The sequence below is a fragment of the Triticum urartu genome, chromosome 4A, assembly GCF_056163025.1.
Source record: "Triticum urartu cultivar PI428250 chromosome 4A, HENAU_Tu73, whole genome shotgun sequence".
NCBI classification, from domain to species: Eukaryota; Viridiplantae; Streptophyta; class Magnoliopsida; order Poales; family Poaceae; genus Triticum; species Triticum urartu.
In genome coordinates, this window is record NC_141876.1 from 128,127,066 (window position 1) to 128,144,434 (window position 17,369).

The 17,369-nt window shown below is 46.1% G+C and overlaps 1 protein-coding gene across 1 annotated transcript; it reads right to left on the reverse strand.

The window, feature by feature from the left end:
* Window positions 1-9,380: 9,380 nt before the first annotated feature.
* Window positions 9,381-14,568, reverse strand: LOC125551121 (uncharacterized). Its single transcript, XM_048714277.2, has 5 exons — window positions 14,197-14,568; window positions 12,301-13,494; window positions 11,953-12,102; window positions 11,648-11,828; window positions 9,381-9,808 (listed from the first exon to the last, which is right to left on the reverse strand). The coding sequence occupies exons 1-5, from the start codon at window positions 14,440-14,442 to the stop codon at window positions 9,636-9,638; spliced, it is 1,944 nt and encodes a 647-aa protein (XP_048570234.1). The 5' UTR covers window positions 14,443-14,568; the 3' UTR covers window positions 9,381-9,635.
* Window positions 14,569-17,369: the final 2,801 nt, after the last annotated feature.

Below are 17,369 nucleotides of genomic sequence, written 5' to 3' on the forward strand. Positions count from 1 at the left end.
GCACGCTTAAGGTTTCGATGACAGTTATATTATGAGTTTATGAGTTTTGATGTACCGAAGGAGTTCGGAGTCCCGGATGAGATCGGGGACATGACGAGGAGTCTCGAAATGGTCGAGACGTAAAGATCGATATATTGGACGACTATATTCGTGAAGGAAATATGCCCTAGAGGCAATAATAAAGTTATTATTTATTTCCTTATATCATGATAAATGTTTATTATTCATGCTAGAATTGTATTAACCGGAAACATAATACATGTGTGAATACATAGACAAACAGAGTGTCGCTAGTATGCCTCTACTTGACTAGCTCGTTAATCAAAGATGGTTATGTTTCCTGACCATGAACAAGGAGTTGTTATTTGATTAACGGGATCACATCATTAGGTGAATGATCTGATTGACATGACCCATTCCATTAGCTTAGCACCCGATCGTTTAGTATGTTGCTATTGCTTTCTTCATGACTTATACATGTTCCTATGACTATGAGATTATGCAACTCCCGTTTGCCGGAGGAACACTTTGTGTGCTACCAAACGTCACAACGTAAATGGGTGATTATAAAGGTGCTCTGCAGGTCTCTCCAAAGGTACATGTTGGGTTGGCGTATTTCGAGATTAGGATTTGTCACTCCGATTGTCGGAGAGGTATCTCTGGGCCCTCTCGGTAATGCACATCACATAAGCCTTGCAAGCATTGCAACTAATGAGTTAGTTGCGAGATGATGTATTACGAAACGAGTAAAGAGACTTGCCGGTAACGAGATTGAACTAGGTATTGAGATGCCGACGATCGAATCTCGGGCAAGTAACATACCGATGACAAAGGGAACAACGTATGTTGTTATGCGGTCTGACCGATAAAGATCTTTGTAGAATATGTAGGAGCCAATATGAGCATCCAGGTTCCGCTATTGGTTATTGACCGGAGACGTGTCTCGGTCATGTCTACATTGTTCTCGAACCCGTAGGGTCCGCACGCTTAAGGTTTCGATGATAGTTATATTATGAGTTTATGAGTTTTGATGTACCGAAGTTAGTTCAGAGTCCCGGATGTGATCACGGACATGACGAGGAGTCTCGAAATGGTCGAGACATAAAGATTGATATATTGGATGGCTTTATTCGGACACCGGAAGTGTTCCGGGTGATTTCGGAGAAAACCGGAGAGCCGGAGGGTTACCGGAACCCCCCCGGGAGAAGTAATGGGCCATATGGGCCTTAGTGGAGAGAGAGAGGGGCAGCCAAAGGTGGGCCGCGCGCCTCCTCCCTCCCTGGTCGGAATTGGACTAGGAGAGGGGGGCGGCGCCCCCCTTTCCCTCTCCCTCCCCACTTCTTTCCCCCTCCTAGTAGGAGTCCTACTCCTAGGACTCCTACTAGGAGGAGGACTCCTCCTTGGCGCGCCATAGAGGGCCGGCCGGCCTCCTCCCCTTGATCCTTTATATACGGGGGCAGGGGGCACCCCTTGACACACAAGTTGATCCACGTGATCATATTCTTAGCCGTGTGCGGTGCCCCCTTCCACCATAGTCCTCGATAATATTGTAGCGGTGCTTAGGCGAAGCCCTACGACGGTAGTGCATCAAGATCGTCACCATGTTGTCATGCTGACGGAACTCTTCCCCCACACTTTGCTGGATCAGAGTCCGGGGATCGTCATCGAGCTGAACGTGTGCTAGAACTCGGAGGTGTCGTAGTTTCGGTGCTTGATCGGTCAGGCCGTGGAGACGTACGACTACATCAACTAAACGCTTCCGTTGTCGATCTACAAGGGTACGTAGATCACACTCTCCCCTCTCGTTGCTATGCATCACCATGATCTTGCGTGTGCGTAGGAAATTTTTTGAAATTACTACGTTCCCCTACAATTCGGACATCGGAAAGGTTCTGAGTGATTCGGGTATTTTCGGAGGTACCGGGGAGTTACGGGAATACGAGGAAGAAGCAATGGGCCTTAATGGGCCTTAGTGGAAAGGACCAGGAGGTGGCGCGCGCCCCTCCCAAGCCCAGTCCGAATTGGACAAGGGGTTTGGGGCGCCGCCCCTCTCTCCCTTCCTTCCCCTCTTCCCCCCTTTCCCCGCTTCTCCTAGTTGGACTAGGAAAGGAGGAAACCTACTCCAACTAGGAGTAGGAATCCTACTCCCTGGCGCGCCCCTCCTAGGGCCGGCCTCCTCCCCCTTGCTCCTTTATATACGGGGGTAGGGGGAACCTCTAGACACAAGTTGATCCACGTGATCATATTCTTAGCCGTGTGCGGTGCCCCCTTCCACCATAATCCTCGATAATATTGTAGCGGTGCTTAGGCGAAGCCCTGCAACGGTAGTACATCAAGATCGTCACCACGCCGTCGTGCTGACGGAACTCTTCCCCGACACTTTGCTGGATCGGAGTCCAGGGATCGTCTTCGAGCTGAACGTGTGCTAGAACTCGGAGGTGCCGTAGTTTCGGTGCTTGATCGGTCGGGCCGTGAAGACGTACGACTACATCAACCACGTTGTGCTAACGCTTCCGTTGTCGGTCTACAAGGGTACGTAGATCACACTCTCCCCTCTCGTTGCTATGCATCACCATGATCTTGCATGTGCGTAGGAATTTTTTTGAAATTACTACGTTCCCCAACAGGAGGAGTCCTACTCCTACCGGGAGTAGGACTCCCCTCCCTTTCCCTAGTTGGATTAGGACTTGAGGGGGAAGGAGGAGAGGGAAGAAAGGAAAGGGTGGGCGCCGCCCCCCCCCCCCCCTCCTTGTCCAATTTGGACTTGGGGAGGGAGGGGCGCGCGGTAGCCCCTAGGCCTCCTCTCCTCTTTCTCCACTAGGCCCATTAAGGCGCATTAGGTTACCGGGGGGTTCTGGTAACCTCTCGGTACTCCGGTAAAATGCCGATTTCACCCGGAACACTTCCGATGTCCAAACATAGGCTTCCAATATATAAATCTTTATGTCTCGACCATTTCAAGACTCCTCGTCATGTCCGTGATCACATCCGGGACTCCGAACTAACTTTGGTACATCAAAACTCATAAACTCATAATATAACTGTCATCGAAACCTTAAGCGTGTGGACCCTACGGGTTCGAGAATAATGTAGACATGACCGAGACACGTCTCCGGTCAATAACCAATAGCGGAACCTGGATGCTCATATTGGCTCCCACATATTCTACGAAGATCTTTATCGGTCAGACCGCATAACAACATACGTTGTTCCCTTTGTCATCGGTATGTTACTTTCCCGAGATTCGATCGTCGGTATCTCAATACCTAGTTCAATCTCGTTACCGGCAAGTCTCTTTACTCGTTTCGTAATACATCATCTCGCAACTAACTCATTAGTTGCAATGCTTGCAAGGCTTATGTGATGTGCATTACCGAGAGGACCCGGAGATACCTCTCCGACAATCGGAGTGACAAATCCTAATCTCGAAATACGCCAACCCAACATGTACCTTTGGAGACACCTGTAGAGCTCCTTTATAATCACCCAGTTACGTTGTGACGTTTGGTAGCACACAAAGTGTTCCTCCGATAAACGGGAGTTGCATAATCTCATAGTCATAGGAACATGTATAACTCATGAAGAAAGCAATAGCAACATACTAAACGATCGAGTGCTAAGCTAACGGAATGGGTCAAGTCAATCACATCATTCTCCTAATGATGTGATCCCGTTAATCAAATAACAACTCTTTGTCTATGGTTAGGAAACATAACCATCTTTGATTAACAAGCTAGTCAAGTAGAGGCATACTAGTGACATTCTGTTTGTCTATGTATTCACACATGTATTATGTTTCCGGTTAATACAATTCTAGCATGAATAATAAACATTTATCATGAAATAAGGAAATAAATAATAACTTTATTATTGCCTCTAGGGCATATTTCCTTCAAATCACACCATTCAAAGAAGGCTTCTGCACACAAAAACATGCCAAACTGACGGCCGCTGCCGTGTGGCCAACTGTCCATGCCATTTGTCCGCCACATTTTTTCGCCGTCCACCGCCCCACGGCTATAATAGGCCGGCGTTCCTCGTCCCCGGTTCATCTCCTCGCTGCCCACAACTCCATTTCCCTCTCCACTTCCCTCTCTGGCTCCACTCCCCTCATCTTCACTATGATGCTTTCCCTATGGTTGGATTGGGCGCTGCTCATGGAGGAGGAACAGATCCTGGACGAGGAGGACGCCCTCATCACTAAGGAGAGAAGTGGGATCACCGGGACGCGCTTGAGGTCGTGCAGGAGAATGTTGCCCTCGTCCTTAAGGAGTGGGATCACCGAGACGGGTTGGAGTGCATTACGGGTTGTAGTGCGTCGCAGGCCACCTCCTGCCAGCCTGAAAGTCTGCGCAATGACGCACAGATGGCCGCCTCATTGTTAAGGAGGCATATGATGTACGATACGCCTCATATGCCTTAGGTCGTCCGCCTCGGTGAAGTCTTAAGGAGACCGTCATCGTGCAGTCATTGGCGGTGGAGACACTGGAGAGGAGCATGCCATTTGGCGTGAGTTCGAGGTGGCACAACCAGCAACAAGGAAATGGACACGGAAAGGGAGCGCACACCAAGGACCGTGGCCGCGTTTACCATGTCGCTCACGTCCCCTACACGTCTCACTCCGACGAGAACCGCATCGGACCGTCACAATGCCCTACCTAGTCGGCGAGCCGACTCCTCGCATATGCATGTCCCGTTCATAGCATTCACTATCGACTCGGGCTCATGAAAATGCAGGCTATAGCTGCTACATATATATATGTAAAAGTGACATTTTTTGAACTACTCGTCTGTTAATTATGTATCCTATATAAGACCATTGTATTGCAATGTCATGTCAATTTAAGTGTTGAATCCCTCCAACTAAGTGTATGAGTATCGAGTTGATGCAACCAAAAGTTAAAGAAAAATAAAAAGAAAACCACATTATGACAAACTCTGAGTTTGTGCGTTGCCTCGGCAGCCTCAAAAAAATCATGGACCGCACTCCATGCACATTCTGATGGTTGCTAGAGTTGCTAAAAAATGTACAAGGTGCAAACTAAACCTGATCATACACCAGGCCAGGCTTGAAAAAGCCCCAACCTCATACTCCAAGCCCAAGCCCAAGCCCAAGCCTGGCCTGAAGCCCAAAAATATGCATGTTCTCAAGCCCAAGCCCAGCCCAAATGCAAGACCAAAGCCCAAAAGCCTGACACAAGTGTTGTTGTTTTAGTTCCACGCATCTAAGCCCAGCCCAAAATGTTGAAAAATGGAAGCCTGGGCCCAGCCCAGATATCCCCTCAGGCTGTAAAACAAAGCCTAAACCCGGCTCAAGTGACAAGCCCAACCCAGCCTGGCCCAGGTTTGTGGGCCAGGGTCGGGCTGCCCATGATCAGGTTTAGTGCAGACACAAGGATAAGGATGCTCGGTTTACCATGTGGATGTTCTTGGGTACTCGGTTTACCATGTGGATGTTGCAATTCGTGAACCAGGGTTAGATCCATGGAGAATGACAGTGATTTATGGGGAGGCCCAGACCCACCTTCGTCATCAAACATGGGACACTATCAAAAATATAAGCAATTCTAGTGATCTACCGTGGCTTTGCATAGGTGACTTCAACGAAGTTCTTCGTCCGGATGAACATGAGGGAATCAGACAGCGGAGTAATGCCCAGATCCAAGCTTTCCGTGATGTTGTGGACGGCTGCATGTTGATGGATATAGGGTTCAAGGGAAGATTTTGGACATTTGAAAAGAAAGTCGCGGGTGGATCTTATACTAGGGTCAGATTAGACCGCGCTCTCGGGTCGGCAGAATGGTGTGCTCTTTTTCCTAATGCAAGCTTGACCCACCTAGAGGCAGCCACTTCGGATCATTGTCCTGTCCATCTCGAGCTGAATCGGGAGCAAACAACACCAAGGACAGCGCCTAAGATCTTCAGGTTTGAAGTGGCATGGGAAACCCATAATAGTTTGAAGGATACAATCAGAGAATCGTGGTCGTCAAGTCAGCCAGGGGTGCAAGTGGATGATGTAAAAGAGAAGTTGGCTCGGCTGGCAAACAGGCTAAAGCGTTGGGACATGGACACTTTCGGATCAGTTCGATCAGAAATCAAAAATCTAAAAAAGGAATTGGGTAGGCTTCGGGCTAACCCAATGCGTACTGGTCCTAGCCATCTGGAACAAAAGATGAATGAAAGGCTTGTTGAATTGTACCACAGGGAGGAGATACTGTGGCGACAACGATCGAGAATCGAGTGGCTTACTGCGGGGGACAAGAACACAAAATTATTTCATATGAGGGCAAGTATGAGAAGGAAGAAAAATATGATCAAGGCGCTCTCTGGTGCTTTGGGAATTATGGTGGATGATCCCGCAGAGCTTAAGAAGATGGTATCGAATTTTTATAAAGATTTATATACGATCGAGGGAGTCACAAACATGGAGGCTGTTTTACAACATGTGCCACGCAAAGTCACATCAAATATGAATGACATTCTTTGTGCTCCTTATTCTGGAGATGAGGTGAAAGCAGCTTTATTTCAAATATTCCCTACAAAGTCTCCAGGGCCGGACAGCTTCCCTGCTCATTTTTATCAGAGGCACTGGGATGTTTGTGGGGAAGAGGTCACAAGGGTGGTGTTGCGCATTGTCAAGGGAGAAGAAAGTGTGGGGTGTATTAATGATACTTTCTTGGTTTTAATACCAAAGGTAATGAACCCAACTCTTCTCACTCAGTTCAGACCCATAAGTTTATGCAATGTTCTGTATAAAATTGCATTGAAGGTGGTGGCGAATAGATTAAAGCAGATATTGCCAGATATTATTTCTGAAGAACAGTCTGCCTTTGTTCATGGGAGATTGATAACTGATAACATAATATGTGCCTATGAATGTCTGCATTTCATGAAGCGGAGCAAGGCAAAATCAAATAGTCATTGTGCTTTGAAGCTGGACATGATGAAAGCATATGATAGACTGGAATGGTCTTATCTAGAGGCTATTATGAGCAAGCTTGGTTTTGCACGAGCTTGGATTGATGTTGTCATGGGTATGATTAAGTCGGTCTCTTTTTCAGTGTTGTTCAATGGTGAAAAAATAGAACATTTTAAACCCACCAAGGGTATCCGACAGGGAGATCCAATCTCCCCTTATCTTTTCTTGATTGCAGCAGAGGGCCTCTCGTGCCTCTTGAAATATGGAACTCAATCATCGCTTTTTGCGGGAGTACAGGTGGCCCCGACAGCTCCGGTTGTTAACCACCTTCTCTTTGCTGATGATAGCCTGCTGCTTTTTAAGGCGAGTAATGAGGGGGCGACTGAGGTATCAAACCTGTTGACTGCCTATTGTAATGCTTCTGGTCAGAGGGTGAATAATGAGAAATCCTCTATCTTCTTCAGCAAGGGTTGCCCACAGTCCGTTCGTGAAGGCATAAAAAACTCTCTTGATGTGCACAATGAACAACTCACCGAGAGGTATTTGGGCATGCCAACTGATGTGGGTCACTCGAGGAGCGGAACTTTCAAATATTTGAGAGACCGAGTTTGGGAAAAGATAAAGGGATGGATGGAGAAACTTTTGTCTTATGCGGGAAATGAAGTTTTGATAAAGGCGGTTGCCCAAGCTATTCCGGTTTATTCTATGGCGTGCTTCAGACTGCCACGAGGTATATGTGAAAATGTTACATCGATGATTCGACAATTCTGGTGGGGCAGTAAGAGAGGCAAGAGGAAGCCTTGTTGGGTCGCTTGGGACGTATGCACTAAACCAAAGTCTTTGGGAGGTTTAGGGTTTCGGGATATTGAGCTTTTCAATTTGTCGCTCCTCGCAAGACAGGCTTGGCGATTGATTGAAGGACCTATGACGCTGAGCGCAAGAATACTTAAGTCAGTATATTATCCTTCTGTTTCTTTTTTGGATTCGGAGTTGGGTAATCACCCCTCACAAATATGGAGAGCTATTTTGGATGGAAGGGACGTGATATCTCAAGGCATCATTAGAAGGATTGGTACAGGAGAGAAAACAAGTATATGGAATCAAAACTGGTTGCCAAGGGCGGGGCTTATGAGGCCGATCTGCTCACTGGTAACCCAGCCACCTATTTTGGTCTCAGAACTCATTGATGCCTCATCTTCGTCATGGCGTGAGGAAGAGCTACGGAGAATATTTGTACCTGTTGATGTTGAGGAGATACTAAAAATCCCACTGTGTACAAAAAAGATAGAAGATTTCTGGGCTTGGGGAGAGGACTGTCGTGGCAAGTTTTCAGTAAGTTCAGCGTATAAATTGTTGTCAAACTTAAAGAGGCAGCGGGAAAATCTCTTGGACGGGACGGGAGGATCGTCAGCTATGGTACGAGAGCAGAAAGCTTGGACGTCCGTGTGGAATATCAAGGTTTCATCAAAATTAAAGAACTTTATATGGAGATTGTGTAACGACTCGATACCGACCACGGATGTTTTACAGCATAGGCATATGGCAACGAGCTGTGTCTGTGCCTTCTGTTTGGCAGAGGACAGTTGAAAGCATGCCCTAATTGATTGTGTAGTTTCGAGGTGCGTGTGGTTTTTATCATCTGATGAGCTGGTTGAAACAATGTGTGATAATTTGAGTCTGAATGCAAAAAATTGGGTGTTCACGATGCATGAAGTTCTACCTCATGAGGAGTTCACGCGCATGGTGATGACACTTTGGGCGATATGGAGGGCACAGAGGAGAGCTATTCATGAGGGTATATATGACAGTCCGTTGCAAATCAATCACTTCATCAATTCTTTCTTAAGGGACATTCAAATTCTAGCGATACCGAACCAGACAATCAAGAGCACTTTGAGCAGACCATCACAGTGGTTACCACCACCACAAGATCATGTGAAGATGAATGCTGACGCTGCAGTACTAAATGATAATATGGGAGCCGTTGCTGTGGTCTGTAGAGACAGCAATGGAGTATTTTTGGGTGCATCGGCAATCACTATCAAACATATACATAACCCTGTTACACTTGAAGCTTTAGCAGTACATGAGTCACTTTCACTTGCGAAGGATCTGTATGTTCAGAAAATACAAGTGGCTTCTGATTGCAAAAAGTGGTGGATGATATCAAGCAGGGATCGTTCGCCGGACATGCTACAATCATACATAAAATCATAGATCGCTCTCGTTCTTTTACTGCTTGTAACATTGTTCATGAGTATAGGAGCTCGAATTTCAAGGCTCACAATCTCGTTAGGCATGCACTTTCTTTAGGGTTTGGTCGCCATGTTTGGTTAGGCCAACCCGGAGACTTGAATTTTATTCATGTAAATGTTGGGACAATTTGAATAAAGCCCGGCGAGAATGTCTCAAAAAAAAAAACAAGGATAAGGATGCATTTCTCGCCAGTTAAACTCTGTAATAAGTAAAGGGGCTGGAATGTCTGAATGAGGTGTAGGTCAACCTGTAGAAAGGAGTACAAACCGCCACGCTACAAAAATGTACAAGGTGTCAAGCTGCAACTGGGGCAGAATCTTCTTAACAACCAAGGATGTCACAGAAAAGATGGCCCCGATGCAAGCACCTGTACATGTAGGTAATACATACATGCTACAAAAGAAGAAGGATACGATCTACCACCGTGGATTTGATCAAAATTCTCAGCAGTATTAGTTCTCTAACTGTTCGACAAATAATGGAACACAATAGCTACTACTGCGACAAACACAACTTTGAGTAGTAGCTTTGACCTCAGCAGAGATGCAGGAGACGTGGATTCTGATTCTGACGGATCAACCTTCTGCCCCCTTAGCTTAGCTATCAATAGGGGAATGAGACCTCGTCTCTTATCTGTTACAGAATTGACACTGGTTAGACAAATGTTTAAGCTGTGGTAAGCTACAATCCTTACCAGTAAAGCTAGTGAGATGTGTTGAGGTCAAATTCAAGGAATCAAAATAGTCAAGCAATTGCCAGCAAAAAATCATTTGTGTAACAATATGAAGCAACTAGATGGATGATTCAACACCATGAGGTAACCACAAATTTGACACAGAAGCTATCATAACACCTTAAAGATTGTTTATGTTCCAATGCTACATACAGGAAACACTGCAACGAACTTTTGAGACTGAGACCAGCAACTGCAATCAGAAAGAATGATAGAGTAAACAGAAGAAAAATATCGTCAAATTTTCATTTTTATGTTATATCAACATACGCTCTGTGAGTCTAATAATCTAAACCCTAAAAGAATTTATTCCTTTCTGCAGGGGAGAGGGCAAAACCCAAAAAAGTTTATCCAGAAGATTAAGTATGGTTGATGAAACGAAGGAAAACAATGTGTTTCAATTGAATCTGTACTGCTGGCAGAAAATTGATCTTTACATGAATATCAATCCTTGTTCCAATCCTCAGTTTATTGATACCCAAAAGAACTCAACTAACTTGTACTACCTCCGTTCCTTTTTGTAAGACGTCATGTAAGAGATATAGGGCGTCTTACAAATGGGGACAGAGGGGAGTAGCTCATACTGCTTTGGCATTTGAACTCTCCTAGTACAATACTAGTCCTATGTTTTCAGTTTTGGGGGAAAAATATAGAGAGAAGTGCATATTTCAACCCCGAACTCTTGCCCTGGTCTAATTTACAACCCCGAACTCCAATAGTCTAAATTACAACCCCCAACTCTCAAAACCGGCTAGGATTCAACCCTCCCCTCTCTGTTGACCGGTTTTGACCAGTCAACGGGTCCAGTCAACATGCCACATCAGCATTATTTTTAAAAAGCTGTAAAATAAAAAAATCCAGGAAAAGAAATAAAAAAATCAAATTTCCGGGGAAAAAATCAGGGAAAATAAATAAAATCGAATTTCCGAAAAACAAAATTATCAACTTTTCCATGAAAAACCAAAAATACTTAAAATAAAAAAATCCAAGGGAAAAAAATTCAAATTCCCAAGAAAATTATATTAAAACTGTAAAATAGAAAAAAAAATCTAAAAAAGTAATTTCCAAAAATGTTCATTTTTTTATTTTTTCCCGAAAATTACAGAAAAGTTTCCGAATTTTTTTCACAAACTTTTTTCGTAAATTTGTTTTTTTTATTTTTTCCCTGATTTTTTTCTCGATCTTACAGATTTTTATTTATATTTTTCTTGAATTTTTGAATTTTTTTTCGACATGGCATGCTGATTGGACCTGTTGGTCAAAACTGGTCACCCCTGGTCAAAACCGGTCAACAAGGAGGGGAGGGTTGAATCCTGACCGGTTTTGAGAGTTGAGGGTTGTAATTTAGATGGTATTGAAGTTCAGGGTTGTAAATTAGACTAGGGCAAGAGTTCAGGGTTGAAAAATGCACTTAGATAAAAAAAGGGCAGCCCGGTGCACGTAGCTCCCGCTTGCGCAGGGTCCGGGGAAGGGTCCGACCACTTTGGGTCTATAGTATGCAGCCTTTCCCTACATTTCTGCAAGAGGCTGTTTCCAGGACTCGAACCCGTGACATCATGGTCATAAGGCAACGGCTTTACCGCTGCGTCAAGGTTTCAGATCCAACAGAAAAAATAAATCGTCGACCACCTCAGCATTTGAGATTGAGACTGAAGCAGTGCAAATTGCAATTCCCTAACAAGAGCTGACAGCATCATGAAAAACAAAAACGTATGACATGAACCAAGTACTTAAAATACCTGCTTTCTTCAATCCCCTCTCTTCCTCGCCAATTCTTCGTCTCAAAGCATTAAGTAGTGAGCCAAAATAAAGAGCTAAGACAGTGCAAGTGAAGGTGATAACATTGTATGGCATGCTAAAATCAGGAGTTGTCAATGGAACAAGCAACACTTCTGTGTACGACTTCACAACACCATCTTCCTGCAGGATAAAGACATACCGCAGTGAGAAAAATTAAAGCAGAATATTTCACATCTCCGCCATAGTAAGCGTTTTTCTTTCCCTGACACTACTGATGAACCCATAACATCTCTACAGCATATACCTTGAAGTTCTCTAGCAAAGGCGATACAAACAATGGATCAGCTTCAGGGTAACTTCGGCTAGAGTTGAACTCAGGAAAGCTAACCAAAGCTGATGGAATATCAAATCCTTGATTAGCATCAGGAGGGTATTCATCTATGTGTAGGAATCCCTGAAAAAAGGTCCATATACCATAGTCATAAGTCGGTGAAATTATTTAGTTATGCATGCATGTCATTAACTGCAGAATGAACGGCGGTCAAGCAACAAGTGAAGACTTGGCCTAAAGGTCAGAAGTACAATACGAGTAAAAAGTGTATTTCAAATCCAAAAGGAACGTAATTTCGGTAGTTTAAGCAGCAGAGCACACCTTGTCGAAGTCCAAAGTAAGGGTAGCCAATTGCATACTGCAAGGAAACTTAAGAAGCATCTCCATTGTACCAGGCAAAAGCTTGTCTTCTGATGGAGTGACATGTATCTTGTCAACTACTTCTGATATAGCCTTGCTATTCCCATCGATGAAAACTTCTAGGCTGTGATAGTAGATCTTAACGTACCATGGAACAACCTGGAAAACTACAGCCTTTATCGAACAATCATTTGAGCTGTCCACTAGTTGCTTATCTAGACCAGTGGATAGAAATGACATAGCAATTGAGCCTCTTTCATTTCCGCTACCCATAAGAAATCTACTTGCATGATACGGCGCACGGGTGCAAGACCATATCAAGGGAAGCTTCCAAGTTATGCCCACATTCAAAGGCTTATCATTGTTGTAGTTGTTAACATCATACTCATATAGTGAAGAGGATTGGACTTCCAAGTTATCTAATTCTTTGAGGGACCTGTCTGGGGCAGTTGACAATACAAATAAATCATTATTCCATGAAACATCTGACCCAGCTTTGTCAACATTGTCAACTATGCCTTTCTCAATCTCTACAAAAACTCTGCTGGATTTAGAAACAAGACATTTCCCTGATAACTTCTTACTGAACAGATGTTCCATGGACCAGCTGGGCTGAAGTTGTCCACCAGTAGAATGTAGCTGTTTACCACTAACTGTATTTGGTTGCAGCACAACTGTGAGTGTTTGATCAAGAATAATACCAAGAGATTGTGATGATTTCAATTTTAGCTTCTGTGAATGGTAATATCCTTTATAAACTGAAGGCCTGTACAGCAAAGAAGCTATCCCAGCTTTGTCACGACACGGTAGAAGTTTCAGCCAAGGTGTTAAATTCTCTGTGCAGACAGCTTCCCGAGGCAATGCCCCATATCTTAGATTGCCTTCATTCAATTTAAATCCCCAACGAGGAGCAGAAAATGCAGTGGAAGACTCTAAGAAGTTGATGGATGCACAAAACAGTCCCGATAATGTGTGTGTCAGGTTCTTCCATGTGGCATCAATCTCGGCCAAAGGAAGGTCGAAAATTGCCCACAGCTCAACACCAGGGGGCTTTGCATTATTTGTTGACATTGGATCATATCCGCCCCATTGCTCATAATTCCACCTTCCTTGTGTGAAAGATAGCTCCAGTTCACTAATATGAAATTTTTGGACCTGGTTCAGACAGAACAGAATGATCTTAACAGCAATTCCAAAACATTCATACAAGGCAGTAGGAAGTTATTAAATAGATGAGCAGTGGAGGTTCCTTTACTCCTAGTTCATGACCGTGTAATTATCATACAGAATAGAAGAGGTTCGGAAATGCCTGGATTTTAGCAGCTGAGGTGCTAAAATAGGGAGAAATAAACATAGATAGGCAAGAGCACTTTTCATGAGGAAACTAGAAAGTTAACTAGATAGGTTGTTCTCTGCCAAGTGCTTTATAATCCTGACTTGCATCAACACTTTGACAAATTTTGATCTAAACTTAAGGCAGTTTACGTTCTAGAGATTATCCATGTCTCTCTCGCAAAGCCCAAACAGAAGCACCAGCCAAGTCGATTGGAAATTAAGGTATCCTAGATTTTACAGACATTTTAATTGCATCATTTTCACAATAGAATAGGAAACTGACTAGGAGAATAAATACCCCAATCTAATCCTAGCTGCAAGCCTGAAATAGATCAACATTCAACAGCAACCAGCTTTGAGGCAGTCACTGCACCTGGTGTTACTCTCAGTAGAGTGCCTACGGATCCAGATGGCTTAATTTCTGCGTCCCTAATTACACGAGCTATCCGAACAGAAACCATAGGACCGCAGGTAGCAAGAGATCTCTATGGTTGAGAAGAGGGATCTATGGGGGGTAAGTACCAGCTGGGAGATGGCCTTGGGGAAGAGGAGGTGGTGTCGGCCGGCGGCGGAGGCGGGAGGCGCGGAGGAGCGGAAGTGGAAATGGGCCAGCGCCTTGCGGTCCGGGAGCGGCCGGAGGAGCAGCTCCTCCGTGAACTCCTCCGCCGCCGCAGCATCTGCGGTGGCAGAAGCGGCTGCGGCCAGGAGGAGGAGGAGGAGGAGCAGAGAGAGGAAGCAGAGCCGCTGTGCGGTGGACGGCGGCACCATCTGCGCCCGCGCAGAGTTGGTCGCCGTGGTTTTGCTGGGGCGCGTGGCGCCGGGATCACTCGGTAGCGCCTCCCTCAGGTCAGCTCGCGTTGCGATTCGGGGCCGATGATTTGGGTGCCACGACTCAAAATTGGGTTTTTGGGTCAGCCGGACCGATTGGGTGGAGGCCAGTGCTCTCCGCCGGTCGACCGGCGCGTGACGCCGCGCGGCCGTCTGATTGACGCAAATACAACCGTTCGATTTGCCTCCTTGCCGGGTACCTCAAACCGCCTACGCCCTGGTAAAAAAAAAACCCGACCCAGCTAGGCTCCTCAAACCGGCTCCAAACTTCTAGGTTGTGCAGCACCTCTCATATCCAATTCAAATCTAGGGTGGATATGTCGAGGCCCCGACGTGTCCAGACAGGTCTGCCACGTTAGCTCGGCCCACCGTGGCCCGTACGTACCCTACATATAATCCCAATCCAGATGAACCCTACACCGTAGTCCACTCCAATTCCAGTCGGATCTGTGGCGAGTGACGGCAGCAGTGCGGCCTCCAGTGGCGTCGGATCCGGCGCCGTCAACGACGTGCAGGAGCTCGCCCTCTGCATCGCGCTACATCGGTTCATCTTGGACCAGGGTGGTAGCGGAAGCTCTGGTTTCATGCCCTCTCCCGTTACCCAGCGACGCAGTACCACCGACGCCGCGGAACCCTCACGCTCTTCGCGCAGCTCCAGTCGCTCCACGCCCGTCCAGGTACGCCCCCACCACGCCCGCAACCTCAATCTGCTCCTCCGAAAGCATAATTTGCTCTGGACATCGTACGAAGGCACCATTGGGTCCTCGTGCCCACTTTGGCACGGACAGGACGTCCGAATAGGATACAGGACAGCGACGGGGGAGGTGATGGCCATGCGTCGGGCAAGTGCGCACGCGCCGGTGGATCCCATTGATGCGTTCTAAGCCTCGGTCCTCTGCCACCCCCTCACGTCAGCGGAGACGGATGCACGGCGGCTCCACCACAAAAATTGCCAAAGCACTTCAGCTCGCCATCGAGCTGTCGGAGTGTGATGCAACGAACAAGGCGAAGGCGATCGGGCATGCCAAGGTGCGGGAGCGCCTGTTTCAGAAGGTGACCACCGGCCAGATCTCCTCCAACGATGACTCGAACATCACCGATGGCTCCAGCTCCGACGATGACGCCTCTCCAACCGTCGTACACGGAGGGGTACAGTCCCACCGACGACCGAAGGGGGAAGGGGCCGATAAGGAAATGGTGATTTCCTCCGCCCTTCTCCGTCGCTCCGTTTAATTTAGTTTTTCTTATGTTTAAGTACCGCTCGACGATGCAAACTTGTTATTTTCGTTGTCCGATGACCGCTAAGATGTGAAGTATGCCCGATTTAAGTCTGATTGTTGCTAGTTTGTTGATCTATGTAGGTTTATTTTTTTTTACGTTGCATGAGTTGCATGGATACGAGTGTTCGTATATGAGGTACACAACCGCAGACGCAGCAAAATAAGGGATGCCCGGTCCAAGCGCATCTGCGGACGTCTGAGGGGCCAGATTAGGTGTATCCGGCTGTAGATGCTCTTACCGCTTCATCCAAAATAGTGAGTCCTCCCTCTCCCCCCAGAGAAAAACACGGGACACGCAACAAAAACTTCGCCTTCGTTAACATGCAGCCGGCCGACGAGGGACCTTCCACGCCATCCCGGGCTTGCCCTCGACAACTATAACACCTCAAGTCCAGCTCTCTCATAGTCGGTTGCAGCTCCACGCGCCATCTCTCGCAGGTCTGCTGGCGACGGTGTTTGCAACATGCCACTGCACTCCTTCACCGACCACCAACTCCGACGTTGATGATTGCAACTCCACCATTGGTTGCAGTTTCGCCATCGCCCCCGCTTGCAGCTCCATCTTGGGCAGTTGCAGCTCCCGTCGAAGACCATTGCAGCATCCCATCCGAACTTTTGGTTCCATCACCTGACGCCACCGATTTCCAAGACCCACATGTAGGAAATATGCCCACCAATTGCAATACAAGACAAAATGATCATGCCTACAAACTGTGATGGTTATGCATGCTGTCACCGGCGTATGGACCCACATGTAAGAAGCCACATCACCCACATATTGACCATCTTGTCAGCATCCACGTCAACACCTCATTAGACCCATATATCAGAATCATTGATCGGTCAAATGCCAACATCATAACTGTTGGTGACGGGCACCGTCACAAAAAAATGATGATTGGTCCCATGTGTAAGTAGCCATGTCAACATCGTCTGGGCCCATATGTTAGTACCGTTGACCGGTCAAAATTGGCGCCCTACTTATTAATGGCGGGCACTATCACCAATAAAACCTACGACGGCCCCGCATGGAAGTACTCATGTCAGCAACTGCTGGCCCCATTTATCAGAATCATTAATAGTCAAACCCACAGATCGATTACTGGTGGCGGATTATCGTCACCAAAAATGATCTTAGGTAACAGATTGGTCTATCATGGGTGGCAGTCTGAGCTGTCACTAAAAATGGCCGTTAATGACAAATTTGGGTTTGCTACTTCTTGAGCTTGCGTTGATTTTTCCCTTGAAGAGGAAATGGTGATGCAGCAAAGTAGAGATAAGTATTTCCCTCAGTTAAGAACCAAGGTATCAATCCAGTAGAAGGCACAAGCAAGTCTCCAATATATGCACCTGCACAAACTAACAAACACTTGCACACAACGCGAAAAAGGGGTTGTCAATCCCTTCACAATCACGAACAAGAGTGAGATCTAATAGAGATAGGTATAAAAGATAAATAAAAGAGCAAACTAAAGTAAATATGAATAAATTGCAGCAAGGTATTTTTTGGGGTTTTTTGGTTTATAGATCTGAAAATATATAATAGAAAATAGACCCGGGGGCCATAGGTTTCACTAGAGACTTCTC

Excerpts from the sequence above, each read along its gene's own strand:
- LOC125551121 (XM_048714277.2), bottom strand. The coding sequence starts at position 14,442 with ATGGTGCCGCCGTCCACCGCACAGCGGCTCTGCTTCCTCTCTCTGCTC. Across the intron at positions 12,103-12,300 it reads TTACTTTGGACTTCGACAAG|GGATTCCTACACATAGATGA; the intron begins GTGTGCTCTGCT and ends ACCTTTTTTCAG. Across the intron at positions 11,829-11,952 it reads CTTTGCTAGAGAACTTCAAG|GAAGATGGTGTTGTGAAGTC; the intron begins GTATATGCTGTA and ends TTTATCCTGCAG.